At 41.6% G+C, this 26,971-nt stretch overlaps 1 protein-coding gene across 1 annotated transcript in view; it reads right to left on the bottom strand.

Annotated features, from left to right (window-relative positions):
• Positions 1 to 26,971, bottom strand: part of LOC121440743 (amyloid beta precursor protein binding family B member 1 interacting protein) — a 100,554-nt gene that overhangs the window by 22,559 nt on the left and 51,024 nt on the right. The window contains exons 5-8 of the mRNA XM_041641592.1: positions 25,020 to 25,097; positions 16,826 to 16,985; positions 15,154 to 15,275; positions 4,668 to 4,754 (exon numbers count right to left, since the gene is read on the bottom strand). Coding sequence (XP_041497526.1) covers positions 4,668 to 4,754; positions 15,154 to 15,275; positions 16,826 to 16,985; positions 25,020 to 25,097 — 447 coding nt within the window. The remainder of the gene's footprint in view (positions 1 to 4,667; positions 4,755 to 15,153; positions 15,276 to 16,825; positions 16,986 to 25,019; positions 25,098 to 26,971) is intronic.

Genomic DNA, 26,971 nt, shown 5'->3' with positions numbered 1-26,971 from the left:
ATGACTATGAGGCCAGCCTGGGTTAGTAAGTTCTAGGCAAGCCTGGAATATACAATGAAACCCTATCTCAAAACAAACAAACAAAAAAAAAAGCAAACCAAAAAGGAGAGTTAACATTTTATTGCCATTAAGTAGTAAAATTATATAATTCTACAATAAGATAAATTAGTATTTTTTGAAAAGTTTTTTTTTTTTTTTTGGCTGTTCGAGACAGGTTTCTCTGAATAGCTTTGGAGCCTGTCCTGGAACTCACTTTTTAGAGCAGGCTGACCTTGAACTCACAGAGATCTCCCTGTCTCTGCCTCCTGAGTGGTGGGATGTGCACTACCACTGCCGACTTTTTAAAAAAGATTTTATTATTTATTTTTTATATCTGTTCAGCCCACAAATTAGTATTTTATTATTGGAAGTTTTTAGACATGAGAAAGACCATTATTAATATAATAATAAAGAGAAAAATGCACATTCTAGGTATAAATTTTCAAAACATAAAACTTGCATGGGAATGTATAAACCTCCATAATATTTTTGTAAAAAAGCAATTAGATAAATTGCATATTATTCTATCTTTTTGCTCTGATACCCAGTTATTGTTTTCTTTCAATAATACAATTCTCAGTATAGTTTCAGAAATACAAAATAATTTAATTTGCATCCTCCAGAGCAAACCTCTGCAAAGGAGAAGTAGAGAGCAGCTTTCTCCACATTCCTCCCAGTGGCCCTCCAGCTCAGTTATTAGTTGGCTTGTCAATCATCTATTAAGAGTATCTGAATTTCTGGCCCAAAGCTGACAGCAGAACAATGCAGATTCAACATAATATAACATAACATAACATAACATAACATAACATAACATAACAGGTTTTGTTTTTTCATTCACATTCAGCTATACATGAAATCTAATCCCAAGGACTATTCATGCAAGTGTATCAATTCATGCACAAGCAAATGTTCTCTTATAGATACATGATGTGGGATTCCCCTCTGTATGCTGTAAATATGATGTAGTGCCATTGGTTAATAAAGAAAGTGTTTCAGCCAGTGGTTTAGCAGAACAGAGAAAGGTAGAAATTCCAAGCCATGTAAAGATGGAATATACATAAAGTTTGGATTATGTATATTATTGTGTTTTCTTTGAATTTTTTGAATGTGAAGGAGCTAAGTACAGAGACATTTCATTGTACGGGCTGCTAAACTAAACCAACATATATGTTTTAAAGGTGTCTTGACTTCAAAATTTGGGTCTAAGGATTTGTTGCTTTGGAAAAGAGAGGTTCTGCTTTTGTTTTCATGGAGGATGAGAACCTGTGGATTCCTTCCAGACTAATGTCGTTTGATGAACCAAGACCCCCTTGAAAGGTTGCTGTGAACACCCCAAAATACGTTGTCCAACAAAAAGCAGAAAGCAGTTTGGAGAGAACTATGCCACAATTCCCAAATATTGTCTATAAATGTTTGCATACATTTAAAGGGGAATATGTTATAGAGATGAATACTTTGTATTGGTATGGATCTTGATCTATTGATGCAAATTTAAGGTCAGTTTTATTATATGTATATTTATGCTCTTGATTAGGGCATTGTGTTTGTACAGCTCATTTAAAAATGTAATATATAATTAAGAAATACAGGTTAATAGATAGTCATCTATAATAGTTAAGCTTGTAGTCATGTTAGTTAGGTTTTCCAGATGTACAGAGATACACTTCAGATGGATAGTTATTCTTCAAATCTTTCAAAGACTAACAGAATATGGCCTTTAAAATGTTTTAAGAACTTAGGACTTTTCATGACAATGAGACATTTTCTCCTGGCTGCACCAATCTACTTCAAGAGGATGATGGGCATCAAAGAGGCTCCTTACAGAGTTGGTTAGTCATTTGGTCTTGAAACTGCTCTTGCCTGGACTGCCTGATCTTATGCTGTGTGAACTGAATATATAGGACCCACAGGAAAATGACTGCTGAAGTTGCCTAAAGAAGGTAAGACAGTCCTTCAGGATACCTGCTTCATGGAAGAGTCTGTCAGACGCTCTGCAGGACACAGAAGAAAGCAACAGATGGGCTTTGCCATTACAAGGCAGAACAGATCTTCAAATTTTCTGCTTCATGGAAAAGTATGCTGGATACTATGGGGCTGTAGGCCAAAGATGGATGCCCCAATGTTGCCAAAGAACTTTGGGTGACTGTCTAGGCTGCAAGATGTCTCTGTCAACTTTAGAGTTTTGAAAGTTGCTTACAATAAAGGTCCTGTTAACTTAGGTAATATTATATCCTTCTGGAGTCTTTGATGGAGTTGAAGAAAGATAGTTATAATTATAAAAGATAGATTAGATATAAAACTTTAGACTCACAAATATAGGATAGATGATAGAGTGTTTTCCTTAATTAGTCAGATGTAACTGGATTAAATATTGTAACTATAATTCTTGCTAACTGTTTTGTTGTTTGTAATCTTGCTATGTTAAAGTTAAAACCTTCCTTTTTAAATAGACAGAAAAGGGAAAGTAATGTGGAATTCCCCCTATGTATGCTGTGAATAGGTTTTATTGCCATTGGTTAATAAAGAAGCTGCTTTGACCAGTGACTTAGCAAAATAGAGCAAGGTGGGAATTCCAAGCAGATAGAGAAGGAAAGAAGGCAGAGTCAGGGAGATGCCATGTAGTCACAGAAGAAGACAGATGCCCCAAACCTTGCCAGTAAACCATGAACCTCATGGTAATACAGAATAATTGAAATGGGTTAATTTAAGATGTAACAGCTAGCTAGAAATATGCTAAACAGTATTGTAATTAATATAGTTTTTGTGTGATTATTTCGGGTCTGGGCAGCAGGGAAACAAACAAGCGGTCTCTGCCTACAGACAGAATTTCTAATCCTCTCTTTTGGGGAGACCTGGTGTTTTTCATCATTCTAGAGCAGTGGTTCTTAACCTGCTGTGACCCTTAATGTAGTTCTTCTTGTTGTGGTGACTCCCAACCATAAAATTATTTTCACTGCTACCTCATAACTCTAATTTTGCTACTGTTGTAAATTATAATGTAACTATCTGATATGCAGATATAGTTTCATTGTTACAAATGGAACATAATTAAAACACAGTGATTAATCAAAAAGCAATATGTAACTGCATATTGTGAAATATATGAAGATAGCTTTAATAATTCAAAAGAGAGATGGCATAGTTCAGGCAACACAGTCATTAAAGTTTCCTAGGATTTGCTAATATTTGCATCAACTACAACTGAATATAAAAAGACCAATCGGCATCCCATACACACACACACACACACACACACACACACACACACACACGTATATGGGAAAACACACACATACATTCGTGGTTGTTGATAATCTTACAGTACATGGTTTTACATTGGCTCCATAATTAGAATTCATGCAGTGTTGTTTTATCTCCAATGCTGCTGCTTTCAGCAGAGGAGCTGCTCTCTACACATGTGACTGAACTACATACACACGTTATGAGGCCCCTCCTGTCACATACACCTGTATATTCAGGGTGTATGTGATGGGTTTGGACTGATGATGTCTTCACATATGTGGGCAGACCCGACTGGAGACAAACAGAGGAGCAGTGTCTCAGTACCCAAGACTGTCAGAAATAGGTGTTTTCCAATGTTCTTAGGTCCTATGAAAGGGTTGTTCAACCCCCAGGTTGAGAATCTCTGTTCTAGAGTCTAGCGCCTGGAAGCAGAAAGGCCATCTCGTTTTCATTGTTGGGCCTCTGCTGAAATTCCCCTTGCATTTGCAGTTCAGAACCAGACCTGGAAAAGCATGTTCAGGACCTTGGGAACAGCAACATGGTCAACCTGCTCTGGCTTTTGTTTAAACCTTCTGGAACATGACGGGGATGGAAACACAGGAGGTGTATCCATTGGGGAACAGAATATGGCATTCCTTAGTGTCAGGAAATTGGTTCCATAGGTGCTGTGTTCATCAGCAGGTGAACTTCCAAGAGACAGGTCTAATAATTTCAGAAAGATAAACATACATTTGGAGTGAATGAAGTCAGCTTGCCTCGGGCTCTAGGATGCCCGTGTGTCACCGAGACCTGCAAGAGGGCTTCGGGCTTTAGCATTGTTGCCTTAATAATTTCCAGTGACGTCTACTGTCAGGGAACTTCTGGAATGTTCCCAAGTGGTGACCATCAAAGGCACTGGGCATTTACCCATCTGGATCTCTGTGAGGATCCCATTTGCTACATGATACCATTTGCTACTGAGGCGCACAGAGGCAAGTTCCAGCCATTAGCACATGAACAACATCCTAAGTGACGTCTCGTCTCTGCCTTTAGACCTCACCCTTGAAGATAATGATTTGGAAATCCTTACATCTGAGTCCACAGAACCCTTCTGAAGTGGATTATTTTTGTCACAATGAGTTTTATGAGGATTTGTGTCTTTTTAGTGAAAGAATTCCTAATTCACTTTCATAAAAACAAACCATTTTGTCTAAAGTCATACTACTTTACAATTGACTCAAAAAAGCCATTTTTTCACCTAAATGGCTATCACTTGGTAATAACTAGCATTTACAAACAATTTTATGGAGCGTTTAGAATTTTCCATTGTCACGTGGGGAAATAATTTAATAGGTCCAGCCAATGTCCTTTGCGTTTATCACACTTTACGAAGTGAGGCTTACCTCCAGTAAGTATTCTTTGTTTTTAGCATTCATTTTCTCATTGGTTTCCTTGTTTTCTTTTCTCCCCTTATTATCCAAGTAGAAATTCTAAATAAAACATAAGAGATCAGATCAGCAAGTATTCATAACTTCGATGGATACTGCAAGGAACTCGTGATCTTGCCGGAGAGTGAAGCTGTTACCATGTGAGAAGTTAAACAAAACAGAACTGTAATGACTCATTAGTGAAGCAACACTAACTGCTGTGTCACCCAAGCTCAAGCAGGGTCTTCATTCCTGCCCAGAAAGCAGAACAAAAGGTATTAGCAACGAGTGTGACACCGTTTAATTGTTAATTTCCATAGGTCAAGAACCTCAATGTCAAACACTGAAAACGGTGAGGCACTCAGGAGAAGCCCAGGGCTCGGGTGAAGTCTGAGCCCTTGTTCAAGTTCAGCAGGAGAACAACTCTGGTCAGCAAGTTCAAGTCCTTAGGCCTCAGGGCTCTATGTCTGTTTCAGGTGAGGAAAGTCAGGAGCACATGGATGTTAGAGACCATAGTTAAAGGGAGTGTTGGAAGCTCAAGAGTGGGACACCTGGCTTCTTATACGTGATGTTTGTCAGGTTAGCTACAAAAGACTGAATTAAAACTGGGTGCTCAGAGCTGGGTAGTGGTGGCACACGCCTTCTAATCCCAGCACTTAGGAGGCAGAGGCAGGCGGATCTCTGTGAGTTCGAGGCCAGCCTGGTCTACAAGAGCTAGTTCTAGGACAGGCACCAAAGGTATAGAGAAACCTTGGCTTGAAAAAACAAAAACAAACAAACAAATGAATAAAAAAAAATGGGTGTTCAGGAGGGCAGGACCATTTTTGCCCTGAAGTGTACCCAGGACCACTCTGTGGAAAAGGGAGGAAGGCACAACATGGACTAATCTCCTGGATCTGTCTGAGATTGGCCCCTGTATTATCTTACACAGATACTGACAAGAGGATAGGCGTCACAAGAGGATAGGAGAAAACACACCTACAGAGATGATTTGGAGAATCTCAACCATGAATCTGCTAAAGTTCTGTGATGTCAAAATTCTCTACAGTTTCTTCATGTTATTTTGAATAAGGACAACCTCACAAATGGTGACAGAAAGATCATTTGTCCTACTGGGCGGTATAGCTCATGAGGTGCCTATTATTAATTCTTGTATCTCAGCTCGTCATGGGCCTTGAACAGGCCATTTCTCACCATTGTTTGTAAACATTAAAATAAAGGAGCAGTCAGTACCTAAGTATGCACATCCCCTTTGTTCTATTAAAAATTGCTCCGCAAACTTTGAAGCCTACAGCTTATTCAGGGCTTATTATTGCTGTTAATCACATTATTTGTTTAGTAGTAAGAGAGAAAGTGAATCAAGGTGCGGCAGTTTGAATGTAACTGGTGCCATAATCTCATTGGGCGTGGTATTATTAGGAGGCGTGTTTTTGTTGGAGTGGGTATGGCTTTGTAGGAGGAAGTGTGTCACTGTAGTTGGGCTTTGAGGTTTCCTATGCTCAGGATACTGCCAGTGTCTCAGTTAACTTCTGTTGCCTAAAAGATGCAGGACTTTTGCTACTCTAACACTATGTCTGCCTGCACACTGCCATGCTTCCGGCCATGATGATGATGAACCAAGCCTCTGAAACTGTAAGTGAGTCACGCCAATTAAATGTTTCTTTTATAAGAGTTGCCATGGTCATGGTGTCTCTTGACACAATAGAAACCTTAACTAAGGCACAAACAAGCTAATGCTGAACTGGATCATCATTTGAACTGTATACAGATTTTAAACTAATTATTAAATTGTGTCTATTGAATATGAAGTCCCAGAGAAAAGACTTTCCTGCCACATAGATCATCTACAGATCATGAGTGTACCTATAAGGCCAGGCGTACCATCTTCTCTTGACCACAGTATTCCACTGCTTAGCCTAGTGGAATGAGAGCTGTTTGGCTGTGGTCACACTATGGTTCTATTAGTATATTCATTTTCACTCAATACTTGTTTGACTATTACACTTACTGTACTTGTAATGGTGACTTTGAGACTTACATATTCCATTAAGCTGGTGTTTCTCCAATTAAAGTGGCTAATTAAGTAAGGTGGCTAATTGTTTAAAAAAGTCGCAGAAGAAAGATGGGGTTGGATAGATGGCTCAGCACTTAAAAGTGCTTTGTGTTTTTGCAGAAGCTCCAGATTCAGTTCGTAGCAAGCACATCAGATGGTCTATAACCACCTGTAACTATAGTTTTAGAGGGTAAGATGCCCTCAGGTCTCAGAGAGCACCTACGTATACATGGCTTACACAGACTCCTGTGGTGCACACGCACGCACACACATACATATAAAAATAATAAATTAATATTAAAAAACAAGAAAGAAGAAAAGGGTAGACTTAACAGCAGCTTTCTTAAAAATTATTAAGACCACCATTTGACAAATGGGACTGCATAAAGTGAAAACCCATAAAGCAAAAGATACCATCACTTAAGAAGAGAGGCAGCCCACGAAATGGGGAAAAGCTTTACCAATTATACATCTGGCAGAAGGTTAATATTTAGAATATACAAAGAACTCAAAAAAAAAACCCCAACAAACAAAAAACTAAACATCAAGAAAACAAACAGCCCAATTATAAAACAAGGTTTGAAATGAAACAAAATTCTCAAAAGATGACATACTGAGCTGATAAATACTAAAATATTTCAACATTCATCAGGGAAATGCAAATCAAAACTACTTTGAGATTCTTTTTAGTCTAAATGGCTAATGTCAAGGAAAACACTTGACAGGCTACAGTGGTGAGGAGTCAGGGAAAGGGGACACTTTCTCACTGCTGGCGGGAGTGTGACCGTCAGTGGAAGTTCCTCAGACACTGGAAACAGATCTACCACAAGATCCTCAGGGAAAGGGGACACTTTCTCACTGCTGGCAGGAGTAAGTCAGTGGAAGTTCCTCAGACACTGGAAACAGATCTACCACAAGATCCTCAGGGAAAGGGGACACTTTCTCACTGCTGGCGGGAGAAGTCAGTGGAAGTTCCTCAGACACTGGAAACAGATCTACCACAAGATCCAGCTATACTACTCTTGGGTATATACCTAAAGGATTCTGTACCTCACTACAGAGATACTTGCTCATTCATGTTCATGGGTGCTTTATGCACAAAAGCCAGGAAATGGAAATACCCGAGATGTCCATCTCCTGGTGGATGATGAAAATGTGGTCTCTTTGTGCTGTTTAAAAGTATAGTTTGCAGGAAAATAGAGTCAGGCTGATCCAAGGTTTTGTCAGAGGCTTTGATGAAAGGACAAAGGGAACCTAGTTCTGTGTCCTTGCCTAGGGGCAGATTTGGCAAGATCCATTCAAGGGATAAAGGTTTTAGTTCCTGGCAAATTGGCATTCCCCCTAAAGAGACTTAAGTTATCACCAGTTCCAAGGCCACCATGTGCCTGCTCTGTGCTGCAGATGAGTGTTCTGTGTTCCTTCTGTGCAGCGTTGCTTGATTAGCCTCCTGTTGACTTTGTCCCATTGTTTGATAACATTACTGACTCTGTCCCATCTTTCCTTACACATTTTACGTAAGATGAGGTACTTTTTGACAAACTTACTTGGCACAAGACACAGCTTGTACAAGACCTCTGAGCCCAGACTTTCCTATCTTCTGACTCTCTGGCCGGTCATAGAAGAACGACTTGTTTGATGATCAAGGTCAGTGTACAGTGATCTAATTCATACAGTAGGACTCACATCATGAATGGCTAATAGAATATATTTATTGAACAATTTTGATTTAAGTAAAAGTTACTTGTAATGAAGTCAATATAATCCTACTTAAAAATAGTAATCACAGTTAACTGAATACTATTATTGTATTCCACTTTAAATGATAATATTATGTTTAATTAGTAAATGTCAACTTTTCATGAAGTTAAGGAATTCCACCTCCAGACCTATTAGAGTTGGCCTTATAATTAGGTTAAACACTGGCAACATTATTGTCACTGTCAGAATAGAGGAAGCTTTATCTCAGATACCACTTGTGAGTGGCAACTAGTTAAACCATGTTCAGATAGCACATTGATAGAGCCGTGTTTATACCCTTTCATTTTATACATCATTTCCTTGACTCCAACTTTAATATAACCTGCCATGTAGAGGGTGAAGGTGGTGGGATATTCCAAACCGTTTTTGGTATAGACAAGTCTGAATCTACAGTCATAAGTGAGATCCATGAAACTGGATTTGTTTTGGTTTTGTCTTTAACATGTCACTGGTTATTGTCTGCTAACTCCCTTCATTGCAGGACAGGGGTTTTAATGGCGCCCACTTCATGGAACTGCCTTACTGCTGAAGGTTATAATGGCAAATGCTCTATTATTTCATAACAGATGCAATAGCTTTGTAAGTGCAGAAATCTGGGTCACTCACAGTGAGTTACAGCTAAGGCTTCTGGTGTAAGTTTGAAGCTCTTCAAGGATACACCTGCATCAATTTCTACATCTTTAACCTCCATTTCTAAATCTGATCTGCTGAGATAAGGGATAGCTTTTTCCACAACTGCTTTCTCACTCCTTAGGAAGAGAAGGTGCCCTGTACACCCACAAGGACCTCACTGCTCTGGGTTCTAAAGCTCAAAGGCCTGAACAAAGGAATCACTTGAAGCACTGGCATGAAAAAGTGCAAGACTCATAAAAACCCCTTTGAAAGTCAAGTGATTTCTAATGCTCTGCTTCCCTCACAATGGAGAGTAGCTAATTATCTTGTCGGCTAATGAATGAAAAGAACATCATTGAGACTTCAGCGGCTTTTAGCTGACAATCTGGAAGGAGTTCAAAGATCTGAATGGTATTTTCCTGTTCCCATCCATTTATTAATGTGAACACGTTTTCTCAATGCGTTTTATCTGTAAAAGGTAGTTAACACCTGTCCTGGTTAGGTTTTTGTCAACTTGACACAAGCTAGTGTTATCTGGGGAAGAGGACCCTCAGTTGAGAAAATGCTTCTATCAGATTGCCTGTAGGCAAGTCTGTAGGGTGTTTTCTTTAGTGATTGATGCCAAGGGCCTAGTCCTCTGGCGGTGGTGCCACCATTTGGCAGGTGGTCTGGGGTGCTGTAAGACAGCAATCTGAGCAAACCATGAAGAACAAACCAGTGACCACCACTCCTCTATGGCCTCTGCTTCAGTTCCTGCCTCCAGCTTCCTGGCCTGACTTCCTTCAGGGATAAGCAGTAATCAGGTATATAAGCCAAATAAGCCCTTTCTTTCCCAAGTTGCTTTTGGTTTTGGTGTTAATCACAGTAAAAGAAAACAATCTAAGACAATATCTATAAAAATGGAAAACAGGATAACTGATCCAGAGCATTCATTGATTAATTTTATAGTTAATTAAGAGGGATGGGCCTGTAAGATATATTGGTGCACTAGTGGCATCAATCTTGTAGGACTAATTAACCAATATTTGATTTGAGCTAAGACTTGTTCCATGAGATGGAGCCCATACCCAGCATTGCTTGAGTGGCCAAGAACCTGAGATTACATGGGCCAGGGACTTAGGGGAAAACCAAACACTACTGTTCTGCTAAAGGAACGTAGCAACAAAATGACTCCTAATTATTAAGTTGGGAGTGTAGCCCCCAGCCCCTGACATCCATCCCAGCCCCCAGGCCCAGGAGCTGTATTTGTCTGGACTCCAAATCCCAGCATGCCAGGTTCTGACCCCTCCCTGTGTGTGTAGGGGTCAGGACCAGTCCCACAGGGTATTTAAGTGGCCTCCTAGAGGAGAAACACGTGGTTTTCGGGTCTGCATGGGCTCCCTGCTGTCCTTTCTCCCCACCATGTGCTAGGCCACCCCAGAGCATCATTCTTAATAAAACGATGGGCATTTTGATTTGGTTTGATTCGACCTAATTGGATTTCTTGCGCCAGTGGAGCTTCCCTTTTCTTATTAATTTTTACTTATCACTAATGACATTCTGCTGTACTCATAGATCTGTGCCTTTATCAGCCGCCCTTAGAGAAGCCTCTTCCTGCAGCAGATGGGAACAAATACAGAGATCCATTCAGGCAATATGCAGAGAGTGAGAGACCTTGAAACATTCAGCCACAAGAGATGTTTCCATCAAATCCCTCTCCTCAGGGCTCAAGGAGCTGTGTGGGAGAGGAGCCAGAGTAAATGGAGGACATCAAGGAATCAAAGTCTTCTAGATACAACCTTCAGATTCACAGAGACTGTGGCCGCACGTACAGGGCCCGCAAAGGTCTGTACTGGATGTGATCCTAGAGCTGGAATCCCTAACCCAGATGCTACCCCATAACTGATAGCCACTTGCAAATGATTTGTGAATGGATGTGAGAGAGAAAATGAGGACGAACTGATCAGCATAAAAATAGACGGCAGGAGGATGAGGAGTGTGGGGAGAAATAGATGGAGGAAAAAATGAGTCTGTGGAGAAAATACAGTAGGAATAGCTCAAGGCGGGAAGAGAAGACACAGTGGGAAACTTCCAAACATTTAGAGCGCTCTGGTGGAACTCTGAGTGTAAACTGTGATGCTGGCAGGCTCACTGAGCACAGCACATGGTTTGGAATGGGGATGGTGGGGAGGCGCTGCAGGTGCAGGGACATCTTGGAAACTGCGATTCCTTCTGCTTACTTTTACCACAAATTAACTTCTCCAAAAACATCTGATGGGACTCAAACTGCCACAGAGCAGGATTTAAAATCTATAGGGTTATTTGCAGGATTTAAAATCTATAGGGTTATTTTGTCTGTTAAGATTTAAAATACATGGAACTTTGCCTTCTTCATATCCACTTAAAACACTGATGAAAAGTTTGAAGCTAAGATACGGTGTGAGGACCTGACTTTGCAAACTCCATTTTAAAGAAGGGGCTTCATCTTAAGTCATATAATGAGCTGGGGGGTGAGCAGATCTCAGCTCCAGAAATGTGCTGTGATAGCAGAAATTTAAACAGATACCCTAAAAATAGTCAATTAAGGAGATAGGGAGGATGACCATACAATTTAACAAGGTCCAGATGTTCTTGGGAGGCATCCTGCCATTGTTATACCTTGTTAGTAATTATGGCTTTTTGTTAGGTTTTTGCACCAAATACTGACCAATGATTTCACAAACTATCTTACCCTATGCCCTCCTTACCTAATCCCAAGACGACAGGACATGAACTTCCCTGATTATGGCGTTTCCGCTTTAAAAGTTCTACCCTCCCAGGGCTTCCTGCCACACTTTCTGCACCCAACAAGCTGGGGTGCTGGAAAGGTTTTGATCTAAACTTGAGCTTGAATTAAAAACCCTCATGTAATATGCATCTGAAATCTGGCTCTGTGATTCACTTGGGAACCAGAAACTGGGCATAACAACAGTAGTGTATGTCTGTGATACCACCACTAGGGATGCTAAGGTATGAGAAAGTCTATGAGTTCAAAGCCAGCCTGTATTCCATAGCAAGCTCTTGACTCATAAAAGGTGGGAAAAGGTGTCAACAGATAAGTATGTGAGGAGGTTTATGAGTTTTTATACTTTCAAGAGTTATACAGGTTTGAGCTCCATTTTAGAAGCAGCCACCAGTGGAGGTTGGCTATATGGCTACGTGGGAATAGATGAAACTGCAGAGGAAGGAAGTCTTCTGAGATGGAGTGGAACATCATAGCTATGGGTAAGGACAGAGACTGATGGAGATAGAAACCCAAGGGCATCATGTGAATGAAAGTTAATTGGGAATAAAATCTAAACATGACCCCATTTCACAGAATAAGGAAAAGTAAGGGAAAGAAAGGAGGTAAAGATCTGAATACTGACTGCCAATGGTGGAGAGTAAATACTGGAAGAAGGCACGAGGAGCCTCGTTAATGCCTGCATCTTGAAGGCATGCGTTGAAGGGAAGTGATCACTTTGTAAAGTCCATGGGTTGTACTGATAGGATATAACAGTGCCTCATCAGACAGCACGGCAAGCTGTATGTCTCCTTCCTCCTCTTAACAATGGACACACTGTACAATTCCTGGACAGCATTTTAATGGACTCAACATAAAAGGTGTTTTGTGAAGAAGCTATGCACAGTGGTGGCCTTGAATATAATGGTATGGTTGTTATAAAGATGTCGAATCCTCAGACTCCTGTGGCTCAGTGTCACTAAGTAGCTCAGTCATGGCTAATGGCATCTAGGAGAAGGAAGCCTGGTTGTACATTCCTGCGGCTCTTTCCTCATTTCCTACAGATTGGAAGATGAGTTCTTAGGAAAAGCTGCCTTGGACACGGAGATAGAAGTCAAATGTTGAGGGTGGCAGAGACAGTCCATTCTTTTGTCTGGATCAGCAGATGAAAAAGAAATAAGATTCGAATTTGCTTGAAACGTGGACTTAGAGGAACCCTTTGTGATAGCCCCTGATATGACACCCTTGCTGGTCAATGATTAGTCAGTAGGTTGAAAATTGACATTTTTAGTGTCTGACATTTCTTAATTGCTTTGTTGTGAGTTGCCATCACATATCTCAGGGAGGACCCCAGAAAACAGCATTGGACAGTTATGTGATGGTTGATCTGGACTGCCTTAGGATATTATGAAAGCACTATCTGGTCAAGTCTATGAGGCTATTTCTAGAGTCAATTAGGCCATGAATTAATCCTCTGATGGATTCTCAATCTGAATAGAATATTTGGAAATGGTAGAACTCGTGTGCAAGTGTGTGTGTGTGTGTGTGTGTGTGTGTGCGTGCGTGCAGTGTGTGTGTGTGTGTGTGTGTGTGTGTGTAGGTGTCGGTTGTAGGAAATAGGCCACTAAGGCTATGTCTTTGGGAATCTATCTTGCATTAGCCTTTTTCTGTTACTACCCTATTCTCTTTCCTGTCCACCATGACATGAAGTCCCGCTCCCCATATCCTCCTTATCACAATGGGTGGAGACCTCTGCAACTGTGAGCCAAATAAGTCCTTCCTCCCTTAAGTTGTTCCTGTCAGATATCTGGCCATGGCAATGGTAAAAACCAACACAAGGGGAAAGGATGTTTTCCCATAAGCAACCTGCCTTGGACTCCCAATCCTGCCCCTAGTAACTGGAGAGTCAGTTTCCTTTCCGGTAAAGTGGAAAGATGTCTGGATGACCTTGGAGATCACTTCATCTGTAACAGTCTTAGAATTTCCTTAAGAAATGTGATTGGGACAGGAGGGAAAGATAAGGACCCTTTATTTAAAGACACACTGGTACCTGATACTGTTAAACAAGAGTTCAGCATGTATATACTGCTGAGTTAGCCTTGATCTATGGTGCCTAGGAGGACGATGAGACTAAGTAGTCTTGTGTGGATATGAACTCTGCTCCAAAGAGAAACCCAGCAAAGGAAGGATGTAGAGAAGAGAGGAGAGAATCCCAATATGGTGAATCAGAGACAACGGTGGCCCCCGACGAGAGGGTCAAGGCTACACTTTGCAATGATGAACGCCTTTTAGGGTTCCCTATAAAGTATACTAGGTGGGTGAGGAAGGCAGACCATTTGGGGTATTAACCCCTTTCCATGTTGCTGCCTCTCTGAGTAACTCAGCTAAACTGAAGATTCAATCCCAGCTTCCCTAGACTGTCAGTGATGACATGTAGCACAGACTGGCATTCTGGTTCCCACGTGACTCCTGCTGCTTGAGGCCACTCTCAAAAGGCTTAGATGTTTTGGTTGCACCCTGGTATGACTTGAGGGATGCTCTTTCAAATATTAGAGCCGTGCGTTTGTGTCAATTGCTTAAGGACATCACGATAAATCGTATTTTCTCCAAGCACTCGGCAACAGTGCGGCGGGAACCTGTGAAAGACAGGATGCTTGAGGGCAGATTACAAAGGCGCCGCGGGGCTTCTAGGCTGAGAGAAGGAATGGCCATCCTGCAGCATCAGAGGAGTGGGGCAGTGTCTCCAAGGAAGAGAGTTCACACCATCCTGATTAAATTTACACATTTCTATTTCCTGGACTTTATTTTCTCTTTTGTACAAAGTGTAACTCTGCCATAGAAAAGGTACAAGGATACTAAATGTTTTTCTTTCACAAGTTCTGGCCCAAACTGTACATAAATATTTCTCTCTTCATCATTTTTTTCTTAAAAATGCAGGTTATGGGTCTCAGACCTCCCAGTAACACTCCCTTTAGTTATCACAGTATCAATAAGCAATAAATATGAACTACAAAAAAGTATAACTTTGTAATAGAAAAATTAACAATCTATAGTTCATCAAGGCACATTGGACTAATGGAGCCTAAGAGGAGTGTTAGACAAGGGCAAATAGATATGCTTTGGATTGTGAATGAATGAAAGAAAAATAATAGAGATTTCTTTCTAAATCTTTCAAAGGACTCTGAATTTCTAAGTTTGTGTTTATTTGAAAGGAGCACATTTGTGAGATTTTCCTGAGACTGTGGCTTGACCAGTATACAGGTGACAAACACAGTTTCCTGAGACTCGGGCCATCTTACCTGAGGGTTTTTAAACACAGCATATTTTTCCTCTTTCTGCAAGAACAGTACTTTGTTTTCTGTGTCTCTTGTCCAGTCTGATAAGATTTCAACAACGTTTTCATGGTCTTCAAAAATTCTCTCTGATGAAATAAAAGATAATTCAGATGAGAGTCTGTTACTGAGTTAAGAACAATCATTCACAAGGTGTCTGAAGATGGGCAGCTCTTACACACGTGGGTCTGAATTTATTCAGCCAAGGGCACGTGCTCTGAAAAACAGTGGGTGTCTGAACTTGGGTGAATTACCCACAAAAGATCATGGGGGACCCCTCCTCTGCTCTTTCTCCCCTTTCTTGCATGGCACACCTCCAGGCCCCTTGTGTGTCTTGTCCCTAATAAACTATTTCCTTTCCTGAACTAGCCATTGTCTCTGCAGCCCCCTGTAAAGAGGTAGGCAAGCTGGAGATTCGGGGCCTGCCCTGAGAACTAACACCTCTGCCCGCAACAATAGTGCAACGTGCCTGCTATATAAGACGTCAGTGTCAGGTTTTGGATTTACTTATAGAAAAACATAAATGATGAAAATTAAAATATAGTAGTTATCATGATTTTTAGTGCTAGCATTTTGTTTTTCATTTTAAATTGTTCTTGCCAGAGGTAAATCCAGTCATCCTGGGAATGACTAAAGAGCAATGAGTGCTTAAACATTGCTAGTGAAGCTGTGAAACTCGTAACTTGTTGCTCTAAAACGCTAAAGATAATAGATGAATACCTGATCCAAGCCTGAGAGTGACAGGAGCTTTCCCTTCCCTTGTTTCCCCACTCACAGAATTGAAGGACACTTCAAGGCTTAGCTCTGCCTTGTGTTAGTTTTGAGATAGACTCCACTTTGCAGCCTGTACTGGCCTGAGACTCTTCATCCTCCTGCCTCAGTCTCTCCAATGATGGGATTACAAGCATGTGCCACCATGCCTGGTTAAGGAACTGTTTTTAATATGGACCATTTTCTATAGAAAAAAATTTCCCTAAAGCCTCAAAAGCAGGTAATTCTGGATTTCATACATCCCTCTTGGGAGGCAGTGTTGCCCTGAAGATAAATGGAAGGAACAGAAAATTTATTAAATTGCTGAAAGAAAAATGGATAAATAAATAAAGTAAGTAAGAAAGGAAAGGAGGAAAAAAGTAAGTAAGAAAGGAAGGAAGGAAAGAAGGAAGAAGCTATCAAATTATTTTATTGCCCTTTGACCCCCTGAGACGGAGTCTCTTCCATTAGCAAAGTGTTAGTAATAAGTCAAATTTGGAGGGAAGAAGGGGAAGTGAGCATAGACGTAAGATCACTTATGCCTCAAGGAAGCAATCTTTAAAGGGGTATTAGCTGACAGATACCCAGGCCCTCCTGCAAACTGTTGAACTTCCTAAATATGTAGCTAGATGAACCATATTGCTTTTCTTCCCCCTTTGGAGTTACTAGCAAGGTGACAGTAATAAAGTTTATATCCCCCAAAGCCTGGCCACCCTCTACCAACCGAGTGTCTGCCACAAAGAAATAATGAAGCAAGCACTCATCTCAGATGAGGGTAGTGACATGTCGTTCCTTGAGATCTTGAAACAAATGTATAAAACAGACAAAGTCCATAATAAAACAAAAGCCACACTTTGGAAGTACAGCCAGATGTGGGGAAGAGACTTACCAATTTGCAATTCAGGATATATTTCATAAAGACACCAGTCCACATTGCAGTCACAATGGGTTTTTTCAAAAAGATTGTCCAGAACATCCCGCGCCAACTGCCGCTCATCTACCATCAGTGACTTGGTACTGTTATCGTCCATGTGCACCCTCACCACAAGCTGGAGATGAAGCCACAGAATAGGCAGTCAGTTTCGGCACCTGGGAAGCCTGCTAAGCTGAAGGTCTCAGCATCGCTATCACTTCTGTAACTGTATATTAGGAATGCGCCGTGTGAATATCTTGCTAGGCTGTTGTTACTGTAGCTCACAGGGTTCAGAATTGGTAAGATGGTAGATGACTTTTCTCAACTAGCAGTAGTAGCATGATTGTTATAGATGATAACCAACCACTTCTTCTTCTTCTTCTTTTTTTTTTTTTTGGTTTTTCGAGACAGGGTTTCTCTGTGGCTTTGGAGTCTGTCCTGGAACTACCTCTGTAGACCAGGCTGGTCTTGAACTCACAGAGATTCGCCTGCCTCTGCCTCCCGAGTGCTGGGATTAAAGGTGTGCGCCACCATCGCCCGGCAACCAACCACTTCTGATTGGATTTAAAACCTGTTCTATAGGACAGAACTCATGCCTGGTACTTTAAACCGGATCAAGAACCCAAGGCTGAGGGGATCATGGGACCATAGGAGAACCTAATGCTATTATTAGACTGTAGCATCAAACTACCTTCTAAATACTTAATATTTTTATTCGTAGATTAATGCACCTCTTGACTTTCATGAGGGTGTCATGACTCAATTGGTTAAAGTACATAGAATACGTGACTGTGGAGTGCTTAGCACTAACTGGGACATCAATACTTCACCCCTCCCTGTAAGGCTCAGAGAAGGAGTGTAAGAGCCTTACGTTGGGGAGATTGCTGTGGAACAGTGCCTCCTGGACAGAACAGGATTGCGGCTCATAAGCTCACAGCAGCTGCACTTACTAGGACAAAGTTTGCTCAGGATCAAAGTTTGCTCAGGACAAAATTGCAGCACGGGAGGGGCAGTCACGAAGCCCCACCCTTACCTAAGAGCTATTGTCAGTTGATGGTCTTGAGAGAGGAAGAGTCAGTGTTCTTCAGGGATGTGATCCTTGGTAGGTTGCCCATTCTCCAATGGATGGGCCTATCATACACACACACACACACACACACACACACACACACACACACACTGGCAGCACTGACTAGTTTCAGTGAGCTGAGAAAATGGGATATGAAGTTGGGATAGGAAGTGGTAGGGGTAGTTAGAAGAGTTGGAGAGGGGACTGTGAGGGGTGGATGTGCTCAAAGTACATTGTATACATGTCTGAAATTCTCAGAGGGCAAGTAACAAATATTTAAAAAGTGGAATGCATCCCCAACCTCACTGTGAATTCCTTTATAGATTAGAAACACAGAGGTAGAAAAATAAATTCAAAGCCACAACACAGACAACAAGCAAGGCCCTTGCCCAGTTTCAAGTCCCTGTGTCCTGGTGGGGGGAGACAGAAAACAGCACTGAAGAAGCGCTGGCGTCCTGCTTTCCCAACATCCTTCCGTTTCTTGTTCCTATTTTGCTTTCAGGGCTAGCAACAATTCTTGGTTAAAAGGTCTCTCTGTATCTTGTAACTGAAGTTCCTTTGGTAAAGGACTTTTTAGGTTAAAAGCCTGTGCATGGCAGCCTCAGTAAGCTAGGTTTTGCCATTGTCCCCAGGATGTCAACTAAAGGGACAAATCAAAGTGACCAGCAGAAAGAGGAGATTTATTCACTAAGACTACACTGGGAAGAAGAAGAAATAAAGGGGTGCAGCGGCTCTTGAATCACTGTTTAGGGCATTGGCAAAAGGTTTAAGGTTTAAAAAGGGGGCAAGAGCCGGGCGGTGGTGGCGCACACCTTTAATCCCAGCACTCGGGAGGCAGAGGCAGGCGGATCTCTGTGAGTTCGAGGCCAGCCTGGTCTACAAGAACTAGTGCCAGGACAGGCTCCAAAGCCACAGAGAAACCCTGTCTCGAAAAACTAAAAACAATAAAAAATAAAAAAATAAAAATAAAAAGGGGGCAAGAGATTTGCATAATTAGACAGCCCTGGTTAAGGCGTGGCCTTGCCCACCTGGACTTGTCATTGTTTGACTCCAGATTGACTCCTAAAGTGTCATAACTGCGTGAATTCTCTTTCTGAGGAAAGGTCTTCCTCTAATTGTGTCCATTTGAGACAGCCTAGAATGACCTGAATAAAAGAGTATCGATTAAGTAATTGTCTTTATCAGCTTGGTCTGCAGACATGTCTGTAAGGATTGTCTTTATCAGCTTGGTCTGCAGACATGTCTGTAAGGATTGTCTTTATCAGCTTGGTCTGTGGACATGTCTGTAAGGGTTGTCTTCACTGATGCAGGTTGGCCCAGCCCACTGTGACCGGGGGAGTCATTCCTCGGTGAGGTGATCCTGAGATGGATAAAATGCCAGCTAATCATGAATGAGCCTGCGAGTCAGCCCGTGAGCAGGCTACAAGCACCATTCCTTCCATTTCCGGTCTTGAATCCCAACCTGACTTTTCCTCGATGATGTTCCCTGATCTGGAAGAGCAAGTCAAACCCACCCTTCCCTTCCCAAGCTTGTTTTTGGGCAGAGATTTTTAGCCACATCAACAGAATGAAACTAGAACTGGCTGATGGCGCCAGAGTTCCAGCCTTTCTTCTGCTCTCTGCATGATGATACCAGTGAAATTTGAATTCTTTGAGGTCCATTATTTCAGTAGTCTGATGGCACAGGGAGGGGACATGTGTTTCTTTAGGTACCTCCTTGCCTGTCATGATGATTACATCCCCTTTAACTTGGGTAGAGTCGGGTCTTTTTTGCATTTCTCTGTGGAAGACATACCTGTTGCTCTTTGCTGAGAATTAGTGTTGTAGAACAGTTACCTGTTCTAGGAAACACAACTGATGTTAGTGCTTTGAGAGCTCCATTTCTGATAGAGAAAAATACTGACATTTGACCATGCTTCGTTCCTGCTTAGAGATGCTTTAGAAAGGGAAACATATGTTGCCTTTTCCTTTCCTTTTCATAGTGAGGAAGATATTGCTAAACAACATAGTTTCATAATGTTGGAAGGGACTTTTTTTTTTGGCAGAAATGATAAACTAGCTTTAATCCATATGTATTTAAGAATATCCATAATTGTAAAGTTTAGAAAAGATGACTGAACAGGAAGAAATCATTTTTGTGGTTCGTCACACCACATTGCAAGCAGCAGAGGGATTATGCACCAACATGGAGCAGTACCACTGCACGGCAACACCACGGAATTCATCACATGATCGTCTCTGGAGCCAAATGATTCGGTAATGAAATCTCATTCTCACAGATTGTTAAATGGAAAATATTTTAGTCCTAAATCATGCAAATTACTTTTTTGAGTTTCTATAATAAGATCTGCAAATGGAATTGCTCTGTCACAGAGCTTTAGAATAAACTAACAAATAAGTCAGATCGTGTTTCCAGCTTCAAAAGCTTGGTGGCATAAGCTATGTACATCATTTGTAATTCAAAATAACGTCAACATCCCACCAAATCCTTAATAGCAAATACTTCAGATGGGGGACCCATATTTTTGTTTTTGTTTTGTTTTTTATGAGACAGGGTCTCTGGGGGTGGCTCAGGCTGCCCTTGACCTTTGGATCTTCACCTCAGCCTCTGGCACTAACTCACTTTAGTCCTTTAAAGTGCGCACCCGTGCGTGAGTGCGTGCGTGCGTGTGTGTGTGTGTGTGTGTGTGTGTGTGTGTGTGATCATTTCTATTATTTTGTTAGTGTGCTGTTTTCCATACAGGGTGTCGTCTGAAAGAACATGTATTGCCAGAGAGGGTCGGGGTCTTCTTTCCTCCCCCTTGAGGAATGCTTTCCTCTTCATCTTCCTTGGGTCTGGGCAGACTGTGCCTTGTGTTTGCTGACACAATCAGTAGAAACTGAAAGGGGCAGAGCTATGTTGTTTCGGAATGATGACCGGGAAGAGCTGACAGGGCTCCTGTTCTCCACAGACCATCTGGAGCAAGCAGACCGCCTCTGCTCCTGTCCCATCTTCTGTAAGAGAACTTCTCCTTTCATTTCTATTTTAAAAAGACACGGTGTGGCCTTCATTTATAAATAATCCACTGGTTTGAAAGTGTGAAATTATGATTTTTTTTTAAACTTACTCATTCTCCCTCCATCCCTTCATCCCTCTCTCGAGGTGAAGAGGATCAATCCCAGGGCCTTGCACTTGTTCTACCACTGAGCTATATCCCAAGTCCCTGGGGTTTGAGATAGGGTCTCATGGTGTGCCCAGGCTGATCTTGAACTTGTGATCCTCCTGCTGCAGCCCCTGCTCTTATTCTCTTTTGTCTGTACTCACAGGCAAAGCCAACCACTCCATACAGTGTCTCTGCGCCTGCTGTTTATTTGTAGCTCAAGACAACACAGGCTGGGCTCTGCCAGAGGGATCTAGAACAAGTCACCCACCGCCATTCTCTACAACTGCAATTGATTTCCTTAAGAGCTGGCTTGGTGGGTCTGTCATGGGAGAAAGGCCACTTGTGTAATTTTGGCAGAACTTATTTATGAGGAGCCAGCACACAGCCTCTGAGTGTGGGAGGGACACACATTTAGTAGGCCAGATCAGCCATGGCGGTCAGTAAGTGACCGTGTCACAGCCTGGTCACCTGTGCACCCACGCATCCCTACAGTTCATCTCCCATGCCTCGGCCAGTATGGTCTCATTTAGAGCTCCCGAGAGGCTTCCTACCGCCTGTCAGGTATATCCCATACTTCCCCTGCTACCTCTCCCACTTCAGCATCAGTTCCTTTCTTTGCTCTTACTAAGCTGCTCACCGAGCTGTGCTCAACAGTCTTTTATTGTGTTCCATCTCATCAAGCTGATTTTTGCTTGAGGATAAGATGCTCATTGGCTCATCAAAGCTCATCCCTGCTTGGGGATCCCCTTTACCACTGCCCCATGTACTTAGCTGTTTCCCGCTGCGAACTTTGCTCAAGATCTACCTTCTCAGAGGGGCTTCCTTATCCCCAGGACATTTGAGGAGAGACTTAGGCACTGTCCGCCACTTCCTCTGGTTTCCAACTCATGCCTCTGGGTTTTCAAAGTATAATAAATAATAATAATAATATTGATGACAATGATAGATAACTATCATGTACTACCCATTAATTTGATGATAGATAAACATCATCATCATTGTTATTAGATAAAGTCTTGCTGTACAGTCCTAGCTGGGTCTGAATTTACTGTTGCAGTCCAGGGTAGCCTTGAATTTGCAGTTTTCCTGCCTTTGGATCCAGAGTGCTGGGATCAGAAGCACGAGACATAAGGTTGAGCCTCATTTAATTTTCTGCACTGCACTTGCTAAAATTTGCTGGACACAAGTAACAATCTCACTGGGCCTTTATCATTGCACACAGCTGGTACCTCCTCCAGTGCATGGGGTGCGTGGTTAAGAAGACAGTCTCCAGACCATGGAGGTCCAGAGGGGATACAGGCAATGAATTAGTGGGCACTACACTGAGTGGTGATAAAACACTGAGGAGACAGGTAGAGAAGGTAAGAGAATTTTAGGGAATAGTGTGCACAGTGATGAGGACGAGCTTACTCAGGTGACTGAATACTTAAGGGGACAGAAAATAGTTCAGTAAGAATCTGGTAAGAGTGGGAGGGACGGGTAGGTACAAAGGTGTCCCAGCAAGCGCTTGAGAAGTGCTCGAGGAGCAATTATAAGGACAGGTAGTTACAGTGTGGCAAATGCGTGTGGGAGAGACCAGGCTAGGAAGATAATGGAGACAGAAAGGACCACTGTGAGGGGTTTGGCTTCACCATACAAGGTGGGCAGACACTGCAGGCTCTTGGACTATGGATACAAGAGCATGGGAGGCGAACTGGGAGTTGAGCGGAAAGGTCCATCTCAGAAACTGCATAGCAATTCATCCCTCGTCACTTGTATGGGTGTGGTATATATGTTGTTATTGTTGGGAAATGTCCCTGACGAGCTCATGTGTTTGAACATTCATCTCTCCCTGCTTCCTGACAGCAGACACAGTGTGACCACTGACCCTGCCCTCCTGATACTACAGCCCTCAACTGTCTTGCTTTCATGCTTCTCTGCTATGATGGACTGCACCCTCAAACTGAAAGCTAAAACCAACTCTTCCTTCCTAAGATTGCTATTTCTGGATAGTCATCGCAGCAGCAAGAAAAGCGTTTAGTCAGTCATCTTTGGTGTTTGTTACAGTGAGGAAAAGCTGATACATGCATAGAACTGTCAATTCTAGAGTTTTGGAAGTTGCTTACAATGTATTTTCTGTTAACTTAGATAATATTATATCCTTCTGTGATCTTTGATGGAGTTGAAGAATAGATAGTTATAGTTTTCCTTAGTTATTATGATAAAAGATAAAGTAGATATAAATATTGCAACTTTAATTCTTGCTTGATACCTGTTTTGCTATATGTAATTTTTACTATGTTAAAGTTAAAACCTTCTTTTTTTATTTAAACACAAAAGGGGAAATGATGTGGGAAATCCTTCTGTATATGTGTTGCTTTTATTGGTAAATGAATAAAGCAGCCTCTCTCACCCAATGGCTTAACAGAACATGGCCAGGCTAGAAGATCTCTCTAGAAGATCTCTAGAAGATTGCTGAGTCAGAGATGCCATGGAGCCTCCAGAGGGTAAAGACATAAGATGCTAGTTGGAACCTTGCTGGTAGGCCATAAGCCTCATGGTAAAATATAAAATAATGGAAATGGGTTAATTCTAGATGTAAGAACTAGCTAGCAATATGCTTAAGTGATTGGCCAAGCAGTGATTTAAATAATACAGTCTCTGTGTGATTATTTCAGGAGTCGGGTCAACCAGGAAACAAAAAAAAACCTCACAACTACACAATGCTCTACAAAAATGTTCAAGAAAATTATAGGCTAATTGGTAAAGTAGGAGTAGGAGCAGATAATGCAAAATTTATACAAATTTGAGACTAGATTAACAACAAAACCAGTATTTGACTCCTGGGGAGATAACCAGGCAGGCATTAGGTCTAGAGACTACTCAATGGACATAAAATCCACAAAAGAAATTATGGAAAAGTGAGGCCAAGGGATGCTGAGGTGGTATGGGAGGCCCTTCTGTCTATGTGTTGCTTTTATTGGTTAATGAATAAAGAAATTGCCTTGGTCTGTTGATAGGGCAGAACTTAAGGTAGGTGGGAAAAACTAAATGGCATGCTGGGAGAAAGGAGGCAGAGTCAGAGAGATGCCATGGATCAGCCACTGGAGATAGACATGCTAAAACTTTGCTGGTAGGCCACAACCTCGTGGTGATATACAGATTACTAAAAATGGGTTAAACTAAGATGTAAGAGTTAACCAATAAGAAGTTAGAGCTAATGGGCCAAACAATGATTTAATTAATACAGTTTCTGTGTGATTACTTTGGGTCTAAGCTAGCTGTGTGGCCAGGATAAACAAGCAGCGGCCTCCCTGCAACACTGAGTTCTGACCCAGTTAAAACATGCCCAGAGGGTGTGCCACCTGCTCTAAGCAGACAGCTACAGAAAGCCCCAGAGAGCATCTCTCAGGGAAGGGAATTCAGGATGGACAGATTTTTAAGTCTCACAATGAAGCTGAGAAGGCCCTTGTCTAGGTAGTAGCAAAACCAAAGACTTTTTCCTTTCTTGTTAAAGGGATTTGTACTCCCACTATCCTGGCTCATGGGAAAATAAATGTGTAAACCAACAGAAAGTCATGCATGTGCTAAGGATATGCCTTGCCTGTTAGGCATTCTTGCTCTGACTTACCATGGGGAGTTCTGTGCCATAACACTAGCCAGTAGAAAGTCTTTGCATGAAACAGACGGATGCAGTTCCCTATCTAGATATCACAAATTAGCTAAATGATGCTATACAGAGAAACTTGTTTCATTTCACTTTGTCCAGAGAATTCTTTGAGGTTGATAACTATTTGGAAAGTACCAGTTTAGTTTTCTTTTGATGATACCGTTAAAGCCAGGGTCTTGAATGTGTGCAGCAAGTGACCTATGCTGAGCTCCCCAGAGGCACGGGAAATTTTGTTTAGCTGTTTATCAGTAACTATAATGTGATAGCATTAACTTCACTTCACCTTATGCAGAATGATGGATGACTTACCTTCTTAACCTTGGCTTCCTTCAGTTTTTCCAGTGCTAATTTAATTTTATCAGCCTTTGCTTGGGCTTCTGCTTCTTCCTGTAAAGGGGCAAGACAATCAGAAGAGTCTAATAAATAATACCAGTCGGTAATTGCTTGTTAGTGTTAGTGTCTAGTTGATTTACAATAACAAAATCATCAAATTTTACATCTTTCATTTTCAGAATATAAAAAAAGTCATGACTAAAATATTCAATTCAAGGGTACAGAAACTGTTGTTTATCACCATAGTAATTTTATCCTAAAAGATGAAATTATTACCTCATCAACTGTATAATGCACTAGAGCATGGTATTCTGTGCTCAGCTCACAGAACAGGGGACCGTGTTAGCTTGAATGACCAATATCCCTGTAAACTCATGTACTTGAACTCTGAGTCCTAGCTGGTGGTGCTGTTGGGAAAGGAATCGAACTATTAGGATGTGGACCCTGGCTGGAGGAAGCACATCAGCGGGAGTGGCCTCGACCCACTCCTAGCTTGATTTGCTTCTATCATGTGCGTGGAAAGGTGAGCACTGAGCTTCCTGCTCTGGCAGCTGCTGCTGCATCTCTGCAGACAGGATGGACAATCCCTACAAGCTAACATAAACTCGTCCTCTTGTAAGCTGCTTTGGTTGTAGTATCATTATCAGCAATGGAAAAGGAAGTGATACAGGGACCAACCTACAGAATCTATTAACACATCCATACTAAGGGAGTTGAGCACATCATAAAATCATATGTATCCTCTTGGATCATGATAGCTATTTAGAGGGGGATTCATAGTTTTTATTAGAAACTTAAAAAGGTCCTTAACATCCTACTTTTAAATACTAAAGCTGAAATGTAACCTTACAAATCACAAAACCTCCAAAGCAAAGCAAAACAAACAAAACACCCCACTGATGAACACACGTGAACAACGGAAAAGACTGGGAGGTATTCTTATGAGCTCAAATTCCTGAGAATAGGACTATTAAGGCTCTCTTATCTATCTGTCTGTCTGTCTGTCTGTCTGTCTGTCTATCTGTCTACAATGATTAGGAAGTGAATGCCCTGGCTATATCCCTACTGTTTGAAAGTAGAATTTTCTCTTCTCATACCACTGATTGTTAAAATACTTTCGACTGTCAAGGTGCTTTAAGACCACGTGAAAATAAGGAACTCTGTAAGCCTCCACCTGTGCATTCGACTTTTAACTTTCAAGGAATTCGCGATCCCCCTGAAACCTCAAAGAACCCTATGCTAGGAGCCTCTGCTTTATCTTAGCCACCAGTTTAAACACGATTTTCCTAGAGTAAACACGGTGAAGCAATGCATGTGACAGAGATTCGATTCATATTTAAAACTGTCAGAATTCCGAGGGTCCCTAGGGTCCCAGGAATCACAGCGACCACCATCAGCTGGCCCACCTAGTGTGGAAGCTGCAGCTCACTGAGCTGGAAAATATTCTTAAGGGGCTCCACTTAAGAAAAATTCTTCAAAGTGTTCACTTTCCTCTTTTTTTGATAGACATGTAATTAACTTGCCAAATAAGGGCAATGTAAACTTTGCAGTTATTTTACACAGTTCAGAAATGTATCAAGCATTCATTACCTGTCTCTACAGTACCCTCCCCCGTGAAGACGTTCCAAGGACGCATAGTCTTTGTCCTATTGAATAGGGTTGCCGGAGGCAGCGGTTCAATTTAACTCAACTTAAAAACCTACTATTTTCTATAATCTTGGCTAGAAACAGGAATGATAAAACACATAAACCAATTTCTTAACCCGTGAAAAATTAACAACCATGTCCTCCAAAGTCTGCATATTATTAAGGAATATGCACATGGACATATGACTTACAGTCAAACCATGGTAAACATTAGATTTGATGCTAACGTGTTCTTCATACACACCTGCTGCAGTTTAAATGTCCTCATCCAAACTGAAGTT

Source organism: Microtus oregoni, unplaced genomic scaffold, assembly GCF_018167655.1.
Source record: "Microtus oregoni isolate MIOR12 unplaced genomic scaffold, Mior012 000070F_ref0000104, whole genome shotgun sequence".
In the NCBI taxonomy this organism is placed as follows: domain Eukaryota; kingdom Metazoa; phylum Chordata; class Mammalia; order Rodentia; family Cricetidae; genus Microtus; species Microtus oregoni.
The sequence above is the reverse complement of the archived record's forward strand: the minus strand, read 5'-3'. Positions and strand labels throughout refer to the sequence as shown.